At 44.7% G+C, this 25,206-nt stretch overlaps 1 protein-coding gene across 2 annotated transcripts in view; it reads left to right on the top strand.

Annotated features, from left to right (window-relative positions):
- The window catches only part of LOC101950383 (sodium-dependent neutral amino acid transporter B(0)AT3), an 80,204-nt gene that overhangs the window by 14,278 nt on the left and 40,720 nt on the right, over positions 1–25,206 (top strand). Inside the window, exons 2-3 of one of the 2 annotated variants that reach the window (XM_005290075.4) lie at positions 1,252–1,392; positions 13,335–13,472. In XM_005290075.4, coding sequence (XP_005290132.1) covers positions 1,252–1,392; positions 13,335–13,472 — 279 coding nt within the window. The remainder of the gene's footprint in view (positions 1–1,251; positions 1,393–13,334; positions 13,473–25,206) is intronic. The other variant, XM_024110234.3, reaches the window with a different exon arrangement.

The raw sequence follows: 25,206 nt of genomic DNA, 5'->3' as shown, positions 1-25,206 counted from the left end.
GGGATAGCATACAGAGGGACCTAGACAAATTAGAGGATTGGGCAAAAAGAAATCTGATGAGGTTCAACAAGGACAAGTGCAGAGTCCTGCACTTAGGACAGAAGAATCCCATGCACTGCTACAGACTAGGGACTGAATGGCTAGGTAGCAGTTCTGCAGAAAAGGACCTCGGGGTTACAGTGGATGAGAAGCTGGTTATGAGTCAACAGTGTGCCCTTGTTGTCAAGAAGGCTAACGGCATTTTGGGCTTTATAAGTAGGAGCATTCCCAGCAGATCAAAGGACATGATCATTCCCCTCTATTTGATCATTCCCCTCTACATTGGTGAGCACTCATCTGGAGTACTGTGTCCAGTTTTGGGCCTCACATTACAAGAAGGATGTGGAAAAATTGGAAAGAGTCCAGCGGAGGGCAACAAAAATGATTTAGGGGGCTGGAGCACATGACTTATGAGGAGAGCCTGAGAGAACTGGGATTGTTTAGTCTGCAGAAGAGAAAAATGAGGGGGGGGGGGGGTTGATAGCTGCTTTCAACTACCTGAAAGAGGGTTCCAAAGAGAATGGATCTAGACTGTTCTCAGTGGTACCAGATGACAGAACAAGGAGTAATGATCTCAAGTTGCAGTTTGGGAGGTTTAGGTTGGATATTAGGAAAAACTTTTTCATTAGGAGGGTGGTGAAGCACTGGAATGGGTTACCTAGGGAGGTGGTGGCATCTCCTTCCTGAGAGGTTTTTAAGGTCAGGCTTGACAAAGCCCTGGCTGGGATGATTTAGTTGGGGATTGGTCCTTCTTTGAGCAGGGGGTTGGACTAGATGACCTTCCAACCCTGATTGTCTATGATTCTATGAAAAGACACTGGCTAGTAAGTGAGATGAGGGTGTTTGCTGGTGAGAGAGAAAAAGTAGAATAAGTAATGTTTGCTGGAGGAGGAGGGGAGATTAAACATTTGAAAGGAGGAGAAATTGAGGGAACGTTTGAGGATATTTAGAGACTTATGATTACTGAAGAGAATCTGCATTACTTAAGGGTAGGGGGTTTGTAACACTAAGAATCTGAGTCATGCCTCCCACAACTAATTTGCTGACTGAGTAATCTGACCCTGTGCTTGTACAAGGCCTACGGCAGTTGGGCCACTATCTGATTGTGGGCCTTGAGTATTACTGTAATAAAATATAACAAGCAGCAATAAAGAATAATTTGTGTGAGATGCAGAGCTTCTATGGCTTAACCATGTTTAATTATGTTTTCAGGGGCATTCTTGATCCCATACGTCATAGCACTTGTCTTTGAAGGAATCCCATTGTTTCATCTTGAACTAGCCATAGGACAGCGCTTGAGGAAAGGCAGCATTGGTGTCTGGAATACCATCTCACCTTACTTTGGAGGAGTTGGTATGTTTCTTTCTGTTTTTTTTCTCTGTAAACTAGTTACCCCACTGTCAAGAGCCATATTCAATACTGTCTAGGGAACTGGTTAAATAACTAAAACAAGTGCCTCAAGCTCCAACCCAGAGCAATACTGGCTCTAGGAAACTAAAGTTTGATCTCCGTGGTCACTGTCCAGCAGTTCTTATACATTCACAAGCACATAGGACTCCTCTCTGATATGAAACCTCAAAACCCTTTTATTTAGTAAACACAACAGACAGTTACATAAAATAAAATCAGTCTAGTGGGACACAGTGGGTTTGTTAAAAATATCTCAAGGCCCAAGTGACATGCCCAAGAGAACCCTGCTTGCCTCCCACTAGACCCATCCCCCTTTGGGTCCCTTCCATTCGGTTTGGGAAAAAGTAAATGAATTAGGCATTAACCCTAGACAGAGACAAACCCTTAATTAAAACAGGAGACCATTTGGGGTCCTTATCAGGAGTCACACAAACCTCCCTCCCTCCACCAAAAAAAAAATAATAATAGGAAAATGTACAAGTCCCCAGCAGTTAAGCATGTAGAGGAATACTCTTACTATTATGGGTCTGAACAGCGTAGCCCCAACTTGAGTACCTTCTGCAGGCCATTGGCACTTGGGTGTAATGCTCACAAACAGCCTCCAACATGTAAGTCACTCCCAGCTACATCTGTATGTGTGCGCTGCAGCCAACCAGCCACACTTTGGCTCTCACCAGTCTTCGTTATGCTGCAGGGTGATCCCAACACCCCCTCCGTCCCAGATCTTACCCCAGAAATATATGTACAGCCCAGCCCTCTCCTGAATAGTACAAATATGTTAAGTGCATTATTCCTTTAAGGGAATAATATGCACACAACTTGTTACCCCAAATGTAGTTACCGAGACACTTAAACTTGAACACACTGGATGAGATAAAACAATAAAACAAGTTTATTAATTACAAAGATAGATTTTGAGTGAAAACACATAATGAGGCATAAAAGTCAGAAGTGGGTACAAGAAAAATAAAGATAAAATCCTTAACTGGTGCCAAACTTAACAAATATGAATTTCAAAGCAAAGTTCTCACCACATGCTTTCACTGACCAAACTGTCAGGTCAAGACTCCTATCTCCCAGAGTCCAACAGCTGCTTCCTTTGTCTCTTCAGGTGTAGTGAATGCAATGGGCAGCAGGGAGGGGGGTACCTTGAGTGTTTGTCCCTCCTTTTTATAGTTTCAGTCCCTTTCTTGAAAAAGATTTCCAGCTGAGAACCAGGAATCAAAGAGAGTCTATGTGGAAGGATAATCCTTACTGTTTTTTTCACCTGTTTGAACTTTGTCTTTCCTTCCTGCTTGATGAATCTGTTCACTGCTTAAATGCAAATTAAAGCAAGGATGCATTCCTTTGTTTAGGACAGACCTGTTTGCAACTTCTATTTAGGCAAAGCTATGGGGTTTGGAAAATGTGTTAACACCATACAGGGGAATATTATAACTTCACATACAATGTTGTCACACAAATGATACCTCACAATACATATCTTATACAAAATTATTACAGTAATGTGTAGGGCGTGAACACATGGGCCTCTTCGGTCACATATACACAATGAAAGACAGCAGCATTTTAAGCTACTACCTGTAATGTGTAGATAGCAGCAGGGTGCACCAGAGAGATTCCTCTGCCTGCAGCACTAAATGGGCACTCTACGGGCATGAATTTCCTCTCACTTACATCAATGGAAATCAGACTTTTCTGGCTTCCACCAAAATAAATACGGTTCTGCCCACTGATGCCTAGAACATCCCTCAAGTATTGGAAGTGATTGGATGGGCAGCACCACAATCCTTCAGGCCAAAGCTTGTCTATTTGTAGCAGGATGGTGAGGAGCGGAATGTATATGTTTCATTCCATTTGAAGCAAGGAATCTCTGAAATTCTTCAGAACAGAATTTAGGCCCATTGTCACTCACCAACTGTAACAGTAAACCAACTTGGCTAAACAAGTTACCAAGACTACTGGACATCCTTGTAACTATAGCACAAGTAATTCTGGAAACTTTGGTTATTCTGAATGGGCATTGATTACAACCAAAAACATATAACCTTCTAAAGGTCCAGCAGAGTCCACATGAACATGTGTCCAAGGAGTCTGAGGCCACGACCAAGGATGTAGATGAGCTGGGCTAGGATCATGCTGAATTTTCTGACACTTAGTAGAGCCTTGCTTGCAATATCTTTGTTGATCCTCATTTACCAGACATGATTCTGGGTTATGGTCTTCATACATACAATGGCAAAATGACCTTTGTGAAGAGCTTCCAAAACCTGAGACTGAAGTGATTTTGGAATGATCACTTACATTCTGCATCAGATGCAACCGTGATTCACAGATAAGTCACGTTGACATAACACAAATTGTGTAAACTGGGGATTCTTTTGATCTTGAATACTGTACATTGCAGTATGATTCCTCTCAGAAGAAAAAGCACATCATCCTTAGTGGTTACTTTGTTGATGTCTGTGCTAGTGATAGGTAATTGTAACAGGGTCAGCACCTGCCTCTTGTGAGCGTCCCCTTTCTCTGGCCAACAGTGCCTACAGTCTCTTAATTCTTTTCAGCAAGTCAGTACCCACTTCTCGCAAGCGCCCCTTTCCTGCCGATGGATCTCTTGGCAGGTCTTCAGCAACTCAGTCCTCTGGCCGAGCTGCCTATACTGTTCCACAGGGCCTATCTCAAAGCCCTCAGTAATGTCCTATAGTCCTCCCCAGGCTCTGGTACTCAGTCTGACCAACAGGGCCTATCTCAGTACCCTAGTTGGCCAGCTTACATGTGAAGGTTCCTGCTCTGGGATGGAGCAGCACTCTCTGGGGGCTTGTCGCCTGCCCTTTAGTTCTCTGACCCTGGCTCTCCAGGGGTAAAAAGTTCCATGGCCAGTCCCTTCCCTGGGCCTGTCTTCAGTGAGTCCTGGCACCCAGCCAGAAGCTATTCCCTCACTTCCCCAGTCCCTGCCAGCAACTACCTGCCTTAGCCCTTGCAGCTAGCTAGGAGCACCTCTTGCTCCCCCAAGTCTCTGCAGACTGCCCTCACTCTGGCCCTGCAGCTCCTTTTATATGAGCCTGCTGGGCCCTCACTGGCTGCTCCCTGCAGCCTCTCTGATTGGCTGCTTCCCTTGCAGCCACTCTAGCCCACTTGGAGGACCTCTCCAGTGCTCCTTCCCTGGGATGGGTGAGGCAGGACCCCGAGGCCTCTAGCAGGTGGCTTTTGGGCCTAGTCCACCCCATGAAAGTAATCTATTCATCAAATTGAGATGGATTACTTTGTCTGAAGTTTCTTTGGGTTGATAGGAGTTTGAGTATAGCAGTTGCAACAGCCCATCAGCATTACCATGCTGAGTCCCGTACAGTATAGTATAAATATAATAAATAAATAATAATAATTATATGAATTATATGAATAATAAATATGAATTGAAAGTAGCAATTCTCATCATTGCATATGAGCAGCAACTAATGACAGAAAGCCAGGTTTCAGTCCAAAAAAATTGAAAGTAACAGGCAACAATCCATCAGCAAGGTAAAATGTCTACCATACAGATTGGTATGGAAACTTCCGAATTCCTAAGATAATGCTGAGAGCTTCTTGCTTTATTTGAGCATAGTTCTTCTCAGGAGTAGTGAATGTTCATTATGCAAAGGCAATTGCTTTCTCCATGCCATTAGGAAAAAGGTGGGAAAGTAATGCAGCCACTCCATGTAGTGAAGCGTTACAAGCCAATTTCAATGGTAGTTAAGCATCAAAATGTGTAAGAACTTCGGGTGATGTCAGTTTATTTGCTTCCTTAAATGCACACTCACACTCTTTAGTCCATTTCCATTTTTTCTTTGCTTCTAACAGTTCATGTAAAGGTGCCAATATTGTCATCAGAATAGGCAGAAATGTACCATAGTAGTTAAGCAGTCTTAAGAATGAATGTAACTCTGAAATGTTCTCTGGTGGTGGTGGCACTTCAAGAACTACCTTTTCTTTCTCTGGTGATTTCCTTAAGCCTCTGGCATCAATTACGGGTCCAAGTTAGTCAACTGAAGATTTGAAAAACTCACATTTGTTTTGGTATACTCTCAGTCCATGGTCTTTCAAACATTGCAAGACAGCATCCAAATTTTGAAGATGATCCTTTCCTATAACAAGGATGTCATCCAAACAGCATAACTCCATTCAGCCCTTCAAAATCTCATCTATGGATTTCTGGAACAGAAATAAAGTTCCTCCTCTGCCTTGGTGGGTTCTGCACTGTCTGGCGGATTTGCTCATCTCTGAGGTTCACGGCAGTCCTCAGTTTGGCTCCTTTTGTTAGTGGCACAAACCTGCTGTTCACTTGGCTAACCTCATCACTGGCCAGCATTGGGAAAAGGAGGAGAACAATCCCCGAAGTCTCTGCTGGCCCACCTAATATGTCAGGGGATAGGCCAGAGCCCTTCCCCTCTAGTGGGACCCACAGTCCAGATCAACTCCTCTTATATCAAATAGGGAGTTGAGGGGATGGAGGGAACCTGGGCCCGCCCTCTATTCCGGGTTCCAGCCCAGGGCCCTGTGGATTGCAGCTGTCTATAGTGTCTCCTGTAACAGCTGCGTGACAGCTACAACTACCTGGACTACTTCCCCATGGCCTCCTCCCAACACCTTCTTTATCCTCACCACAGGACCTTCCTCCTGATGTCTGGTAACGCTTGTACTTTGCAGTCCTCCAGCAGTACGCCAACTCACTCTCAGCTTCTTGCGCCTCTTACTCCCAGCTCCTCACACGTGCCCCTCACTAACTGAAGTGAGGTCCTTTTTAAACCAGGTGCCCTGATTAGCCTGCCTGCCTTAATTTGTTCTGGCAAGTTCCTGATTGTTCTGGAACTGCCTGTTACCTTACCCAGGGAAAAGGGACTTGCTTAACCTGGGGCTAATATGGCTGCCTTCTATCACTCTCCTGTAACCATCTGGCCCAACCCTGTCACATATCCCTCCCCTCACGCTCAACACCATGGGGTTGGGCAACTTGGGATGTCAGGCAGTGTACCCGTGACAAGCCATCTGCATTGGATGTCTCACTAACTTCAGGGTTTCTCCCTTTCTCCAATTCCCCTACGTCTCCAAACCCTGGAAACTCCCTCCCTATGAGCACTCGGTATGGGAGTTTAGGGACTACACCTTCTGCTACCTCAGTAGTGTTCCCCTGGATTTCAATTTTTACCGGGATAGTGGGGTAATAAGTAACTGACATGGACGCATGTCACCCCTGTGCGCTTTGCCTGCAGCAGCTGACTGCGCTTCACAAGCTTCCCTGAAATAAGCATGATAGCACTCCCAGAATCAACCAGTGCCGTGGTTTCTGCCACATTTAGTTTTACTGGTCTGGTGTACATATGGGGGGGTTAGCGTGACCCCCACCAGGTGAATTAGGGAGCATGTGTCTGCCCAGGTCCCCAGGTTACACTGCATAGGCGCCTCAGCATTGGGACACCGTGCAGCTATGTGTCTCCACTCCCAGCAGACGTAACATCTGAATGGGGCCCTAGGCATTCCCTGGTCTCTCGGTTTGGGCAGTCTAATGACACTATCCTCTTCCCCCTCAGTGCTCCGACTCTTTGTGGCCTCCAATGGGCCTTCAGACTCTCTCTTTTTCCACCTAGGCCCTCCTAGGGGCCCAGACACCTGAACTCTGGAGCTTGGTGCTGTTAATAATAAATAATATCCCATCTCCTAGAACGGACCTTGAAAGGTCATTGAGTCCATCCCCCTGCTTTCACTAGCAAGACCATGTACTGATTTTGCCCCAGATCCCCAAGTGGCTCCCTCAAGGATTGAGCTCACAAACCCTGGGTTTAGCAGGCCAATGTTCAAACCACTGAGCTATCCCTCTCCCCCTAGTTTAGCTAGTTTAACCCAGGGTGCCTCTTCCTTAAGTGGTTGGGTCAGTTCCCTTGCCACCCTTTGCCTCTTTACCAATGCGACAACCTCGTCATAGGTGGCGGGTTCGTTCTGGCTTACCCAGGCATGAAGGTCTGGTGGTAGTCCCTTCATGTATCGGTCGATGACCAGAATCTCTAGTATCTCTTCCAGACTCCGGGACTCAGTTCGTAACCACTTTTGTGTGAGATGGATGAAATCATATAATTGGGATTGTTTTCCTGGTACCTCCACTCATGATATCCCTGGGCCTGCACTGTGGTCATTACGCCAGATCTGCTCAGGATCTCTGCTTTCAGCTGAGGCTAGTCTGCTGCAGCCTCTTCAGACAGGTCATAGTAGGCCTTCTGAGCCTCCCCACACAGGAATGGGGCGAGGAGGGATAGCTCAGTGGTTTGAGCATTGGCTCAATCCAGGGTTGTGAGTTCAATCCTTGAGGGGGCCACTTGGGGATTTAGTGTGGGATTGGTCCTACTTTGAGCAGGGAGTTGGACTAGATGACCTCTTGAGGTCCCTTCTAACCCTGATATTCTATGATGCCAGACCACTGTTCTCAGGGCCAAGCCTCCCACAGAGCTGTCCTCTCAAAGGCCAGGAGGTTTGCCTCTACGTCATCCTCCCACGTCATTTTCTGCAGCCAATTGCTGGCCTGTATGATCTGCATCCCATCCTGGCCCCTTGTTCAGCTCTGTAAGGATCTTTACCTGGCTTACCAGTTCCTTTAACATAGCACGGTCTTGAGCAGCCTGGTCCATCAGCAGGCGATTAGCCTCTTGCTGCAGCTGCACTGCCTCCTCTTGGGCGGCTGCCTGGACACGAGTAGCCTCCTGCTGTGCAGCTGTGGCTTGTATCAATGCCCACACTATGTCATCCATTGTGGTGAGAAACCCCTCCCCCCCCCCCTTTTTTTTTAAATATCACCCTCTTTCTTCCACTGCGCTGTGCACGCCAAATCCCACCCTGACACCAGTTGTGATAAAGTTCCTCCTCTGCCTTGGTGGGTTCTGCACTTTCTGGCAGATTTGCTCTCCTCAGAGGTTCACGGCAGTCCTCAGTTTGTCTCCTTTTGTTAATGGCACAAACCTGCCGTTCACTTGGCTAACCTCATCACTGGCCAGCATTGGGAAAAGGAGGAGAACAATCCCTGAAGTCTCTGCTAGCCCACTTAATGGGTCAGGGGACAGGCCAGAGACCTTCCCCTCTGGTGGGACCCACAGTCCAGATCAACTCTTTTTATATCAAATAGAGAGTTGAGGGGATGGGGGGAACCTGGGCCCACCCTCTATTTTGGGTTCCAGCCCAGGGCCCTGTGGATTGCAGCTGTCTATAGCGTCTCCTGTAACAGCTGCGTGACAGCTACAACTACCTGGGGTACTTCCCCATGGCCTCCTCCCAACACCTTCTTTATCCTCACCATAGGAACTTCCTCCTGATGTCTGGTAATGCTTGTACTTTGCAGTCCTCCAGCAGTATGCCAACTCACTCCCAGCTCCTCACACGTGCCCCTCACTGACTGAAGTGAGGTCCTTTTAAAACCAGGTGCCCTTGGTTTAAAGGGACTTGCTTAACCTGGGGCTAATGTATCTGCCTTCTATCACTCTCCTCTGGCCCGATCCTGACACAGTATGCGTTGAGCAAATCCAATATACTGAAATACTGTCCACCACTAACAAACAAATCTTCAATAGGAGGTAGTGGACACTGGTCTGCACATAAAGCTGGATTCAGTATCACTTCAAAGTTTCCACAAATTCAGACTGAGCCATCCTCCTTGATTACTGGTACAATGGATGTAGGCCACTCATTGTGTGAAACCAGTGACAGGACTCCAGTGATAAATAAACAGTCCAAATCTGCTTCCACCAGAGACTTCAGAGCATAAGGCACAACTCTGGGCTCACAATACTTTGGTTGGCTTTCAGACTTAACAGTAAGCTTCACTGACATGTTGTTCATCTTTCCAAGCTCTTTTTCAAAAACTTTGAAGTGTCTGTCCACTATGTGATCATGATCAAGTATGGGGTGTGGCTGTTTGATGATACACCATATGGGTCCCAGTGTGGGGTGATAGGTGACAACGAGGAGTGTGAAATTGCAGAACTACTGACTGTGGTATGTAACCTATCATTAATCAACTTCTATATCAGATGACTGGAGGATAGCTAATGTGACACCAATTTTTAAAAAGGCTCCAGAGGCAATCCCAGCCATTACAGGTCGGTAAGCCTAACTTCAAATTGGTTGAAACTATAGTAAAGAACAGAATTATCAGTGACACACAGATGAACATGATTTGTTGGGGAAGAGTCAACATGGTCTTTGTAAAAGGAAACCATGCCTCACCAATCTACTAGAATTCTTTGAGGGGGTCAACAAATAAGGGTGATCCAGTGGATATAGTGTACTTGGGCTTTTAGAAAGCCTTCAACAGGGTCCCTCACCAAAGGCTCTCAAGCAAAGTAAGCAGTCATGGGATAAGAGGGAAAATCCTCTCATGGATCAGTAACTCATTAAAAGATAGGAAACAAAGGGTAGGAATAAATGATCAGTTTTCAGAAAGGAGAAAAGTAAATAGTGGTGTCCTCTGGGGATTTGTACTGGGGGGCTAGTCCTATTCAACATTTATAAATGATCTGGAAAAAAAGGTAAATAGTGAGGTGGCAAAATTTGCAGATGTTACAAAGCTACTCATGATAGTTAAGTCCAAAGCAGACTGCGAAGAGTTACAAAGGGACTCCCAAAACTGAGTGACTGGGCAACAAAATGGCCAATGAAATTTAATGCTGATAAATGCAAAGTAATGCACATTGGAAAACATAATCCCAACTATATATACACATAGAAAGGTGGAATCTAAATTAGCTGTTACCACTAAAGAAAGAGCTCTTGGAGTCATTGTGGATAGTTCTCTGAAAACACCCATTCAATATGTACCAGCAGTCAAAAAAGCTAACAGAATGTTGGGAATCGATAATAAGACAGAAAATATCTTATTGCCTCTATATCATTACATGGCATGGCCACATAGTGTGCAGATGTGGTTGTTGTGACAGTGTATCCCATAAGGCTTTATGGGGGGGGTGCTTATAAATGTATGTACGACATAACTGGAATATGTTTTGTGCTGCCTGTGTCATGTAATATATCTCCGTAAAGGTTATGGTCTACTATATCTATTCATCCTATCTATACACATATATCATTTTCTACTTGAGGTTAAGAATATGGGCTGTATACTTGCTTGGTTTCTAAGTAAGCTTTGGGAGGCATTTAATCAGTTTCTTTAGGAAGGAATTTGCAAGGTTAAGTACCTGATCAGGAAGCACTTGGGGAACAATGCATCATGGAATGCTCCAATCCACATAAGAAGTCTTCCTGGAGACATACAAGATACCATGTGGACAATGGCTTTGACCTGTAAAGACTGAGTCATGCAGGGATATGTGACTTGCCCAGGTGACTCCAGAACTCCATCTTGGAGCTGGACTTTGCATAGGAATGAGGAGGGGGGGTCTCCACCCACAAGAGAAAGTCTATTTAAACCCGTGGGAGACCCCTCCATTTGGTCTTCAGCTGGCTAAAGAAGGAGCCTCTCCACTCCCCCAGGATACTTGAAGGAAACTGGAACAAAGGACAGTAACTACAGGGGGTGTGAGTGATTGCTCGACCCAGGCTAAAAGGAGATTAGCCTGTAAAAGGGAGCATTCTGGAACTGGTGAGGAACTTATCTGTATTTAGTTTGATTAGACATAGATTTGCGCATTTTATTTTATTTTGCTTGGTGACTTACTTTGTTCTGTCTGTTACTACTTGGAACCACTTAAATCCTACTTTCTGTATTTAATAAAATCACTTTCTACTTAGTAATTAACTCAGAGTATGTATTAATACCTGGGGGAGCAAACAGCTGTGCATATCTCTCTATCAGTGTTATAGAGGGCGAACAATCTATGAGTTTACCCTGTATAAGCTTTATACAGGGTAAAATGGATTTATCTGGGTTTAGACCCCATTGAGAGTTGGGCATCTGAGTGCTAAAGACAAGCACACTTCTGTGAGCTGTTTTCAGGTAAACTTGCAGCTCTGGGACAAGTGATTCAGACCCTGGGTGTGTTAGAGCAAACAGGAGTGTCTGGCTCAGCAAGACAGGGTGCTGGAGTCCTGAGCTGGCAGGGAAAACAGAAGCGGGGGTAGTCTTTGCACATCGGGTGGCAGCTCCCAAGGGGGTTTCTGTGATCCAACCCGTCACAGTTGTCCCATCTCAAAAACGATATATTGAAATTGGAAAAGGTACCCAGAGAAGAGCAACAAAAATGATTAGGGGTATGCAACAGCTTTCCTATGAGGAGAGATTAATAAGACTGGGACTTTTCAGCTTGGATAAAATAAGACTAAGGGGGGAGGGATAGCTCAGTGGTTTGAGCATTGGCCTGCTAAACCCAGGGTTGTGAGTTCAATCCTTGAGGGGGCCATTTAGGGATCTGGGACAAAAATCTGTTTGGGGATTGGTCCTGCTTTGAGCAGGGGGTTGGACTAGATGACCTCCTGAGGTTCCTTCCAACCCTATGATTCTATGATATGATAGAGGTCTACAAAATCATGACTGGTATGGAGAAAGTAAATCAGGTTTAAAACAAACAAAAAGAAGTACTTCTTCACACAATGCAGTCAACCTGTGAACTCTTTGCCAGAGGATGTTGTGAAGGCCAAGACTATAACAGGGTTCAAAAAAGAAATAGAAAAATTCACGGAGGATAGATCCATCAATGGCTGATGGACAGGGATGGTGTCCCTAGCCTCTGTTTGCCAGAAGCTGGGAATAGGTGAAAGGGGATGGCTCACTTGAACAGAACAGATAATCATCTTTCCCTCTGAAGCACCTGGCATTGGCCACTGTCAGAAGACAGGATACTGAGCTAGATGGACCCTTGGTATGACACAGTATGGCCGTTCTTATGTTCTCCCAGGTTGCAAAAGCCAGCTGACACTTCTGTAGAGCCCTACATTATTGCTCCAGATTCCTTCTGAGTCCACTCACCCTCCTCCCCACTTCTTTTCTATGGCCCTCTTCCTGTTCCATAGATGTAAGATGAAGCTATATGTTCCTGCACCAGAAAACACTCTTGGTCCCACTCATCACTGAGGGAACCTTGAGCTGGTGGGGGCTGTTCCGGAACCTTAAAAGAAAAGTTAAACTATATGCTGAACCATCAGTGGCGTCAAGTGTTGTGGATAGCTGTGCGAGTAGGGCCAGGGACCTGAGGTTTGTGCTCTTCTTCTCCCTCATGCATTTGGAGTACCTCTACCTCCTCAGGATTCCTGGGCAGAAGTTGATGCCATAGAATTGCTGTACTGTCACTGCTACCCACCCATACGTAAACACCTCGTAGTCCTCTGCACAGAGGCAGCAGCAAACCATACCTGGTTTCCCCACTACTATTGTGAAATGCTGTCATGCATGAGAGTTCAGTGTTCTGGCCTTCACCCTGCCCCTTCTCCTGAGTGGCGGCTTCTGGTCACTTGCATCTGCATTTCCCCCATACTCTTAAACTCTTCCACTCCCATCACTTTTCTTCTCCAACCTCTTCATTTTAGATTTTAAGATATTTGTTATAATCCCATCTCCTTCCACAATCCTTTCTTTCCTTCACTATCACAGAATGGTAAGGAAAAAGTGGCCACTCTTGTACTGCTCCCAGAATTTGAAATGTTATCCTAGCACTTTCACTCCTAGGGGAGGTTTCCCGTCTGTGTTGAGTAATTATCATCTTGGTGCTATTCAGGGGAAGAGACCATCATAGCCTACCTAGACTGTTTTTTAAAAGCACCAAAGGGAAAATCAAAAATACTCACACAAAAACAAAAATGAGAGATTAGGGCAAATGCAGTAGCAGGAGAGATATAGATTTGTTGGGTAAAGTAAATGTGTGTTCTGATAGCTTACGTAAGCAATGTTTAAACTGAGATTTTTTTGTATTCAATAGGTATTGGTTCATTGATGGTGTCGTTCATCGTGAGCTTATATTATAACACCATTTTAGCCTGGGTAATGTGGTATTTCATTAACTCATTCCAAGAGCCCCTTCCTTGGAGCGCTTGCCCACTAAATGGGAACAGAACAGGTAATTAATATTTCAAGTCTCTTGCCATTAATGGTGTTAAGGTTGCAAAGTGTTAAAACCTCTTTTTTATTCCTGTAACATGGCATTAAGTTCTACTGTACAGATTTTTTTAATGGCTCATTTAAAAATATTCTCTTTGCACTAGGGCTGTCAAGCGATTAAAAAATTAATCATGATTAATCGTGTGATTAATCAGACAGTTAAAGAATAATAGAATACCATTTATTTAAATATTTTTGGATGTTTTCTACATTTTCAAATATATTGATTTCAATTACCACACAGAATACAAAGTGAACAGTGCTCACTTTATATTATTTTTATTACAAATATTTGCACATTAAAAAACCAAAGAAATAGTATTTTTCAGTTCACCTAATACAAATAATGAAGTGCAATCTCTTTATAATAATTTACAGAATTATGTACAAAAAAATAACTGCACTCAAAAACTTACAAATGTAGATTTTTTTTTGTTACATAACTGCACTCAAAAATAAAACAATGCACATCTTTAGACCGTACAAGTCCACTCAATCCTACTTCTTGTTCAGCCAATTGCTCAGACAAAGAAGTTTGTTTACATTTGCAGGAGAGAATGCTGCCTGGTTCTTATTTATAATGTTACCTGAAAGTGACAACAGGTGTTTGTATTGAAGGTGTTTGCATGTTGTAGCCAGTGTCACAAGATATTTATGTCCCAGATGACCCTTCATGCTTCAACTACCATTCCAGAGGACATGTGTCCATGCTGATGACAGGTTCTGCTCGATAACGATCCAAGCAGTGCAGACTGATGCACGTTCATTTTCATCATCTGACTCAGATGCCACCAGCAGAAGGTTGATTTTCTTTTTTGGTGGGTTGGGTTCTGTAGTTTCCGCATTAGAGTGTAAATAAGAAGTGGGCAGCATTATGTCCTGTAAATGTAAACAAACTTATTTCTCTTAGCGATTGACTGAACAAGAAGTAGGACTGAGTGGACTTGTAAACTCAAAAGTTTTACATTGTTGTGTTTTTGAGTGCAGTTATGTAACAAAACAAAAAAAATCTACATTTGTAAGTTACACTTTCACAATAAAGAGATTGCGCTTCAGTACTTGTATGAGGTGAACTAAAAATACTATTTTTGTCATTTTTAAAGTGAAAATATTTGTAATAAAAATATAAAATGAGCACTGTACACTTTGTATTCTTTATTGTAATAAAAATCAATACATTTGAAAATTTAGAAAAACATCCAAGTTATTTAATAAATTTCAATTGGCATTCTATTGTTTAACAGTGCAATTAATCACAATTAATTTTTTGAGTTAATCATGTGAGTTAACTGTGATTAATCAACAGTACTACTTTGCACCTTTAGGGTTAGATGGTGACCCAGCCCTATATGGTCACACAATCATGTGAAGCCTTTGCTTCCATCATCCCTTTGCAGACAAATAATATTCCCCACATCACAGCTAAGGCATGATGTGAAGAGCAGGTCTGTATGTTGGCTATTTCTTCCTCCAATTGAGCAACTGGACTGAAGGGGAGCTGTGCAGTACCCAGTGTTGACAGGGGAGTAAGCTGTACCCTGTAAGAGTCTCTCAGGATTTAGAGGGAAGCAGAGAAGGAATTAGTATCGGTGATCAAATTCCTTTCTGGTGAGATGCAACTACACACTTTCCTTTTCACAGGACTCCCTGTGACAGGCAATCCCCCAGGTACAACATGGAACTGGGGTACCACTGTGCCCCCTTAGCTCTCCAGCCTTGGCTGTCTCTCACTAGTGACAAGCAGCAAACTCCTCCAGGCACTACTATCACTCAGCACAACATGTGGAGCCATACACCCATCTAGATTGCATGAATGCTCCCAGAGCCATTCACGAATCACACAGACAAAGGCACCAGTAAATCTCCCAAGCCTCCAGGCTTGCACCCCCAGACTATGCCATCTTGCTCTAGTCAGAAGCCTGACCAGTGTAAGTAAGTTTATTACCCATTCCACCCCTCCTTCAATGTGGAGAGGACATACACACAAGCCTTTGTGAACTCAGCTGAGATTTCCCACACACTTCAACCAAAGCAAACTGTTTTAAGTAAAACAGAAAACTGATTTATAATCTTTCTGTAGTTAATAAGTGGTAGTCATAGAAGGTCAGAAATAGTTACTGTTGTCAGACACTCCTGGTGTGGTGCTCTGCTCTGTTCAATGTTGATATCAATCGGCTGTGTGCGTGTTCCCTCTGTGTGCTGCCCCAGCTCTGCGCAGATAGCTAACACAGCAGATCCCAAGAGAACCCCCAATGACCACAGACTCTAGTAAGGTACGAAGGCATGTCAACCAGGTTTATTGTCAAACGAAGCACAGTAATAGTTCCCCCTAGACTTTACTCTAGAGGATGTACTACGAATATGTGCCCCCTGGCAATGGACTCAGCTCAGTCAGTGGCGGGACTTTCCACTGCCCCCTAGGCTGGACAAAGATATCCACTCAGGGATGCATTCTTATACACAGATACAAACAAGTTACACATCACTCCTGACATATTGAGGTGCAACCCCTCTACGCAGCAAGGTACAACCCCTCTACGCAATAAGGTGCCGCCTCTCACCTTGTACATGTTGGTTCGAACAAAACAACACTATCCATCATATTCCCCTTTTGGCCCTGTCATTGGGATGGGTCAGCCTGTTCCTTGTTGTGTGTAGAATGTACAAGTATGTGAATGTTCTGATATCTGGTGTCCAGTACGTTTTAGGTATGTCTCTTTTTGCAGCATCAGCCCTTTCCTTGCCAGCTTCTGTGAGCAGGGCCTGCCTCTGGCTCACAGCTTAACTTTGCTTTATGTTAGCAAAGTCTTGACCATTACTTTAGTTCAGGCCTTAGGCCTCATACTGAGCCTCTGATACGAAGGTTTATATCTCAGGGCCTCCTCTTACTACAGTTACTGAAGAAAATAAAAAGGTAAGTGCATAGTCTAAATCTTAAACCTTATTACGCTGGACAGTATTTGGATCTATCAGTTTTCTCACCTCACTGGATGTTACAATTCTTCATAAACAGGATTCTCTCTCAAGCCTGGGACCAGTCTTCACAGTTGAAGTCTTTGTCTTCTCAGCGTTCTTGTTGTTTCCAGCATAGGTGGGGGGAGGAGAAAGTCCAAGGCATGATGCCACTGTCCCTTATTTTATACCCTCAGTCCATGTGCCTGGAAAATACTAGCCCAGACATGTCCTGGTGGGCTTCGCTGAGTCACAGAGTTGAGCAACCCCCGGTTGTGGTCTTGTGCAACTGAGGTTATGACTACACTACGAGGCTTTTAGCGACACGGCTGTGCTGCTACAGCTGTGCTGGTAAAAGGCATGCAGTGTAGCTGCTGTTTGTCAGCAGGAGAGAGCTCTTCTGCCAACAAAAAACTTCCACATCTCCCCTCCCCCCGCACCCACGAGCAGCAGCAGCTTTGGCAGCAGGAGAGCACTCCTGTTGACAAAGCGCTGTTCACACCAGTGCTTTTTGTCGGTAAAACTTTTGTCATTCGGGGTGTGGGGTGTGTTTTTAACACCCCTGAATGACAAAAGTTTTGCCAACAAAGTGCCAGTGTAGACAAACCCTGAGTGATGAGTTCAGCAGTCCACATTGCGTGGTGCTTGTGCAACTGTCATTGAATTGTAAATCTTTTGATTACAACTCCCCTGATGATTACTGGTGCTTGAACACCCCCCTGGGAGTGGTTTGCCTTCTTTTTATGTCACTTACAACATATTTCAGTAACAACAATATATAGCAAAATCTGGTAACTTGGTATACACTAATACACATATTTTGACCAAACAGTGGGTTTCATAAGATCTTATATGACATGATTTATATGAAATATATTATAATTATATGATAGGGTCGATATGGGAGTTCCGGGGTGCTGCTTTGAGGTACAGAGTTACACCAGTGCAAAGTTCGTATAAAATGATATAATTATGTAGTAAATTTGCATCCACTTTGCCCTGTTGTAAGCAATGACACAAAGTTACAGTGAATAAGCTCTATTATATTGAACTGTAATCAGTGCTCCATACTTGAAGTTCCAGTTTGGTTACTTTACCTTAAGAAACAAAGTCATGAGAGTAAAAAAGGTGTGCAGCACCTGACCTCCCCTTGCTGCTCCATCAGAGGCATGGCTGGGGATTTCATAGGCACTGTGGTACCTGGGTGCCCCTCTTCCTGTTCTCCACTACCTTCATTCTCTTTAGGTTATGAGCCCTGCATTCTTTCTTCCTAGATGTGTACATTTAGGTGTTGCTCTGCTCAGCACTGCAAGGTCTAAATGGGGCTCAACTGTCTGAAGTTATTTCAGAAGTTACTTAAGCTCCTAAATCTCACTGAAAGTCTGTAAGAGCTATAATAAAATCATTTGTATGTTTGATACGTATGTTGTGTGTGTTAATATTTTTGTATTCAGTTCGCATATTTTTAGACTATAACTTGGCAATGTAGATGCTATTGTGAGAAAGAGTTCCAGAAGACAGTGTGACCAAGGGACCTCTTCATGCCAAATGGTTGAGGGCACAGGAGGTACATAGAGTTTTACTGGAATCCTTTGGGTCAAATATATACATAATAATTCAGTAAAAGGTGGCATGTGTGGCATCTACCAAAAGCCAGTAATATGCTGGTCATCAATCATTGCAAAGTGTATGTAAGGATATTTACAAGTTATGTATCTATTCTGAAAACTATGTTCTTAAGATATGCAAGTTAAGTCACCAGAAGGTGATAAACAGTTTCTATGCACGCAAGGGGTAGGAGACACTCATCTTCCTGACTGGTCATTGTTTGTTTATTTTGCATCTTACAATGCATGTCTATTTGCATGCAGAGCCACCAGCTAATCAAGACAGCAAAAAAATCACAAGAGTTCACAACATCTACAGGAAAGAGCACAGAGCAGGAGGGTGTCCTGTTTATGATGAAGATCAAAGAATTAGTTTGCTATATCAGGACAGAGCAGAGAGTCATACAGTATCCTTCACATAGGGAGACAAGCTGCTAGTGGGCATTGTCTTATGACTGGAGGATCACAGCCAGGCAGGCTGTTAGGCACTGGGAGAAAGACTTTGGAGTGAACTAAACTTTTAGACAAGAGTGTATCTTGTTCCTTAAGTCTAGGTTTTAGAATGTATTTAATGATTTTGTTTTATATATAATCATTTGTTTCCATTATTTCAACTTATCATTTGAATCTCTATGCTTCATTAAACTTTTGCTTGTTTTTTCTATAAACATATCTAAGTGCTGTGTGTTAAGCAGAGCTGTGATCTAAGGTGTAACAGATAAGCTGAGATATTCTGTTCCTTTGAGAGCAGATGTCAGAGTTCCCTCCCCACTCTGAACTTTAGGGTACAGACGTGAGGACCCACATGAAGACCCCCTAAACTTATTTCTACCAGCTTAGGTTAAAAACTCCCCATGGCACAAATTCTCCCTTATTCCTTGGATTAAGTAATGCTGCCACCACCAAGTGATTTAAACAAACATTTAGGGAGGGCCTCTTGGAGCCCTACCTTCCCCAAATATCCCCCCACAAGCCGCTATATTCCTTTTCCTGGGCAGGCTTGAGACTAATCCCCCAAGCCCCTACACCCCCTTTCCTGGGGAGGCTTGAGAATAATATCCTCACCAATTGGTACAGGTGAACACAGACCCAAACCCTTGGATCTTAAAAACGATGAAAAATCAATCAGGTTCTTAAAAGAAGAATTTTAATTAGAGAAAAGGTAAAAGAAGTACCTCTGTAAAATCAGGATGGTAAGTACTTTACAGAATAACAAAAGACTCAAGAACATAGAGGATCTCCCCTCTAGGCAAAACCTTAAAGTTACAAAACCAGGGATAAACCTCCCTCTAGACAAGGAAAATCACAAGCCAAAATAAAAGTAAGCTAACACAATCCCTTATTATTACTTACTAATTCTAATTGAGTTGGATTGCTTGCCTTCTTGATCTGTCTCCGGCAAGCACACAGAACAGACAGACAAAGAACAGACAAAACAAAGCCTCCCCCCCCCCCAGATTTGAAAGTATCTTGTCCCCTTATTGGTCTTTTTGGTCAGGTGCCAGCTAGGTTACCTGAGCTTCTTAACCCCTTACAGGTAAAGGGATTTTGTGTCTCTGGCCAGGAGGGATTTTATAGTACTGTATACAGGAAGGTTGTTACACTTCCCTCTATATTTATGACAGCAGCATATCTGTGAATACTGTGAGTGGATCAGGGGCTGACCACTCTAGGGGGATATTTGGTGGGTTTGGGGCATGGAGTGTCCCTATCGCTAACCTACAGAGGGATAGTGGAGTCTCTGAAGGTTGAGAGGAGAGTGCTGGTGTTGCCTGTGGCCAGTGGAGGTGAGGAGCTGACATCCAGCAGACACAGTAAATGCTCTCTCGTGCTATAGGCAGGTGGTAACAAGGTGCCTCACAACCCTAGGTGCTCCCAGAAAGCATCACAGAGCCACCTTTTGAAAAAGAAATTAAAAAATATTTGACCCAAACGTAACAAACAAAAGAGGTGATAGTTTAACAGTCTAAACTTCAGATTTCAAACACCTAGCATTCCTGGAACCACCTCAGTGGTACTGACTAAACCCATTATCGTACTGAGTTAGATCAGAATTCCATGCAGTTTGCTGTCTTTGGGTCTTTAAGAGAAGACCTGAACAACTAGTGTCCTATTTGGATTAGAAAGACATTAAAAAACACCTTGGCACTTTTTGTAAGAGGAAGGAATTTTCCCTGATGTTCTTCAACAAAAAGTTTCCATCCCCACTATTGTGGTGTAGGATACTGTGCACTGGTTTCCTTCCATGCTCCATCTCCTGGAGCTAGCTGAATTTCAGTAGTGCTATACTTTAGAGTTTGTGAAGTGCTTTGGGATTTCTTGGATTGAGACGGCTACATAAAGCATATTATTCCAGATCCCTGGAGTATAGAAACTGAATATGTCATGAAAGGGTTGATCTAGTTTTCCAGAGTGACAAGTTCCTGAGATCAGATGTCCAGACTTAAAAATATATATATATATTATGGACCACCTCAACCTCCCACTCTTGATACTACTGTAGCTGACACAGGACTGTTGTGTTAAGCACCATGAAAGAGTGGCAGTAGGGTGGCATTTATGCATTCCAATTGTCTCATGAGATCAACTTTAGTAGTTATATGTCCCCCCTCCCATTACATTAGTATCTGAAGCCCTGATTCACAAAAGGTACGTAGGCACCTAAGTCCCAGTTTTAGGCTCCACCATGATCCATAAAATTCATGCTGAACCTTGTAAGCACCTAAACTCACTCAGCACCTAAGTGTTCAGGGTGAAAGATCCCTCGGTGCCTAAGTTTCTGCCTTTGACCATGCACACTGTTGCCGCCCTCTAGGCATCTTGGTACCTTTCTCCCATCTAACCCCCAAGGTGATCGACAAACTGGGGGAAGATAGGTCAATGAATATCAAAGTAATGTGTGGAGCCAAATCTGTAGAGCCCTGCACAGATACAAACTTTGTATCCACGTCCGATCTGCAAAAATGATCTGCAGATATCCAGGACTCTACAAAACTGGTAGGCATGCTCAGAGTCACCTACTGGATCAGGTCCCCGTCAGAATCTGTCGGGAGGAGGAGGTTAGAGCACTCACCTGGTATCTCAGAGACCAGGGTCAATTGCCCACTCTGCTGGAAGGGAAGAAAGGATTTGAACAGGGGTCTCCCCCTTTCAGGAGAGTGCTCTAACTACTGAGATATGGGATATTCTTATATGGGGCTCCTCAGTCTCTCCTGGTGAAGTTGTTCCACTGTGAATAAATACTTAGTGTCATTGGGTGAGAGAAAGAAAATTACTCCATAGTCCAGTGGTTAGGGCACTCACTTCATATGTGGGAGACTACAGGGCCAAGGCCCCTGGCCTAATCACTCTATTTATTCACAGTGGAACAGCTTCACCAGGGGAGTTTGAAGGAATCCCATATCAGCCTCTCTCATAGCACAGTGGTTAGCACGTGCTCCTGTGAGGTGAGCATTCCCTGTTCAGATTCGCTCTTCCTACCTCTGACAGAGAGGGGGGAATTGAATGCAGTCTCCCACATCCCAGGTGAGGGGCTCTAATCACTGGTAAAAGTTAGTAAAAGTTATAAGGCAGGCAGCTCCTCCAGCTCTTGTGTAGAATGAGACAGACATCTCATTCATTCCCACAAAAACTATTTAGGCACCTAGTACACCTGACTCTAGGAGAGGGGTTCCTGTTCATGGATCACAAGTAGAGATAGTCCCCTCCCAGCAGCCCAGACCTAGGGCTAGTCTACACTGGGAATTTACATTGGCATAGTTATGTCTCCCAGGGATGTGAAATATGTACACCACCACGAGACGTAGCTATACTGATCTAACCCCTAGTGTAGACAGTGCTAGGCTGACAGAAGAATTCTTCCACTGATCTAGCTACCACCTCTTGGTGGTGGGGTTGGGGGGGTGGATTACCTACACTGGCAGGAGAACCCCTCCCGTCTGTGTAAGTAGTGTCTATGCTGAAGTGCTACAGCAGCACAGCTGCAGCATTTAAAATGTACACAAGCCCTTGGGCACCTATCTCCATGAGAGCAGTGGGGCTTAGGACACATTCTTGTCATCAGCATCTCCTATTGGCTAGCTTAGGCAGCTCCCCACCTAGTGTGCTAGCTTTTGTGAACTGCAGTCTAAGGCCGTGGCTACACTCAAAACTTCAAAGCACTGCCGCAGGAGTGCTCCCACAGCAGTGCTTTGAAGTGGAGTGTGGTCGCGCGCCAGCGCCAGGAGAGAGCTCTCCCAGCGTTGCAGGTACTCCACCTCCACTAGGGGATTAGCTTACAGCGCTGGGAGCTGGTGCTTTACACTGGTGCTTTACAGCACTGTAACTTGTTGTGCTCAGGGGGCGTGTTTTTCACAAAGTTGCAGCGCTCTAAAGCCCTAAGGCAGTGTAGCCAAGCCCTAAGGCATGTATTTCATTGTATAGAGAATATTAGGTCCCCAACTCAGATTTTGGGAATCATAGTGTTGTTCCTGTGATTTTCTAGATGCTGCAACGCTGAGCAGTGCAATACCTAAGTCCCTTTGTGGATCTCGGCTTGAATTTCTCAGTATTACGTATTTATCCTCACAGCACCCCTAGGAAAGTACTACTCCAAGAGATGACTCATGCTTGCTGATAGTAGGGGGCACAATGTAAAGTGGGGGGGCACGTGATCACCCCACATCACCTCTGGGAGGAACCTTCCAGCCCCACTTCCCTGGGCCAGGGCAGCCAATCCTGATGGCTTCTGGGGGATGAGGCCACAGACGCAAGGATCATATGCCTCTAGGCTGGGCTAGGGGCAGCCCCAGCCCTGGGAGACTCACACTACCAGTGTCTCCCTGGAGCTCCCATGTCCTTGTGGATACCTCAGCAATGGAAGGGGCATGGGAAATGCCCCTACTTCTGGCTGAGCAGAGGGACCCTGCTCCCGACACCTTCCCCAGTGATGCGCCCGGCCTGGGGCCACCACACTCTCCCTGCCAGAGTTAACTGTGGGGAGGGAGGGCTCTGCCTTCTCCTGCTGCATCTCCCCACATTGCTGGCTCATTTGACCCCTGTCCCAGCAGCGGGCCCGAGCGGGGAGTACAGGGGGCAGGACAGAGCCGCTTCTCACACCGGCTGAGGGTGGCTGCTCATGGTCGCTGCCTAGCAAGCTGGAAACCCCCATTCCTCTGCACATTTCCAAGTCACTTGGCCCTGTCTCTGGCAGCTGGGCCCAGGCAGGGAGCAGAGGGGTGAGCCACCACCACCTCCCCTGCTGGGCTCTCTTCCAGGCAGCAACTCTGAGCTGAGTCAGCCAACATGAGAAGCAACTCCATACTGCCTTCAGCTCCCTGTCCACGCCCAGCTGCTGGGGGAGGGGCTGAGCAAGCTGGAAGTGCCAGGGGAGAGGCACAGCAGCAGGACAGAGCTACCAAGGTCACCCAGGAAGTCTGTGGCACTGCAAGGAATTGAACTCTGGTCTCCCAAATTCCACACTAGTGTCCTAATCACTGGACAATCTTGAGATGGGCATGGTTGCTTAGGAATTGTGAAGTATTAGATTTCCTGACCTGAATAGTGCTGGAGCTTCATCCCTGCACAATTCTTGAGGTTCCTGTAGCCAAAGTCCCTTTGTAAGGTGGTATGGTCTCTCACCAACCTATCTGGATTTGGTCCTGCAGGAGAGAGAGGCAGGGAAATGCCTAGTTTGAGGATCCTGCTGGCGCTTAGGTGCCTGGGTGTCAGGACTAAGGAAGTTATGCACAGGCGCAGCAGCATATTCATACAATTGTAGGACTTGAAGGGATCTCAAAAGGTCATCTAGTCCAGTCCTCTGCACTCACGGCAGGACTAAGTATTATCTAGATCATCCCTGACAGGTGTTTGTCTAACCTATTCTTAAAAATCTCCAATGATGGAGATTCCACAACCTCCCTAGGCAATTTATTCCAGTGCTTAACCACCCTGACAGTTAGGAGGTGTTTCCCAATGTCCAACCTAAACCACTCATGCTGCAATTTAAGCCCATTGCTTCTTATTACAAGGAGGAAGAAAAATTGTTTTCCTTAACCACTGAGGATAGGACAATCTTTTATGTACTTGAAAATGTCATTACATCCCTCCATAGTCTTCTCTTCTCCAGACTAAACAAACCAATCTTTTCCCCCAATCTTTCCTCATAGGTCTTGTTTTCTAGACCTTTAATCATTTTTGTTGCTCTTCTTTGGGTTTTCTTCAATTTATCCACATCTTTCCTGAAATGTGGCACCCAGAACTAGACACAGTACTCCAGTTGAGGCCGTATCAGCGAGGAATAGAGCGGAAGAATTGCTTCTAGTGTTTTGCATATAACACTCCTGCTAATATATCCCAGAATGATGTTTGCTTTCTTTGCAACAGTGTTACACTGTTGACTCATATTTAACTTGTGATCCACTATGACCCCCAGATCCCTTTCTTCAGTACTCATTCCTAGAAAGTCATTTCCCATTCTGTATGTGCACAACTGATTGTTCCTTCCTAATTGGAGTACTTTGCATTTGTCCTTATTGAATTTTATCTTATTTACTTCAGACCATGCCTCCAGATCATTTTGAATTTTAATCCTATCGTCCAAAGCACCTGCAACCCCTCCCAGCTTGGTATCATCTGCAATCGTTATAAGTGATTCTCTCTGTCATTATCTAAATCATTGATTAAGATATTGCACAGAACCAGGCTCAGATCTGATCCCTGTGGGACCCCACTCGATATGCCTTTCCAGCTTGACTGTGAACCATGAATAACTGGGTATAAAACCGTCCCCAGGGCATAGTTATGCACCCACCTTATAGTAGCTCCATCTAGAGTTATATTTCCCTCGTTTGTTTGAGAAGGTCATGCAAGACAGTATCAAAAGCCTTAATAAAGTCGATATACCACATAGAATCATAGAAGATTAGGGTTGGAAGAGACCTCAGGAGGTCATCTAGTCCAACCCCCTGCTCAAAGCAGGACCAACACTAACTAAATCATCTCAGCAAGGGCTTTGTCAAGCCGGACCTTAAAAACCTCTAAGGAAGGATATTCCACCACCTCCCTAGGTAACCCATTCCACTGCTTCACCACCCTCCTAGTAAAATAGTATTTCCTAATATCCAACCTAGACCTCCCGCACTGCAACTTGAGATC

The sequence above is a fragment of the Chrysemys picta genome, chromosome 2 (genome assembly GCF_011386835.1).
Source record: "Chrysemys picta bellii isolate R12L10 chromosome 2, ASM1138683v2, whole genome shotgun sequence".
NCBI classification, from domain to species: domain Eukaryota; kingdom Metazoa; phylum Chordata; order Testudines; family Emydidae; genus Chrysemys; species Chrysemys picta.
The sequence above is the reverse complement of the archived record's forward strand: the minus strand, read 5'-3'. Positions and strand labels throughout refer to the sequence as shown.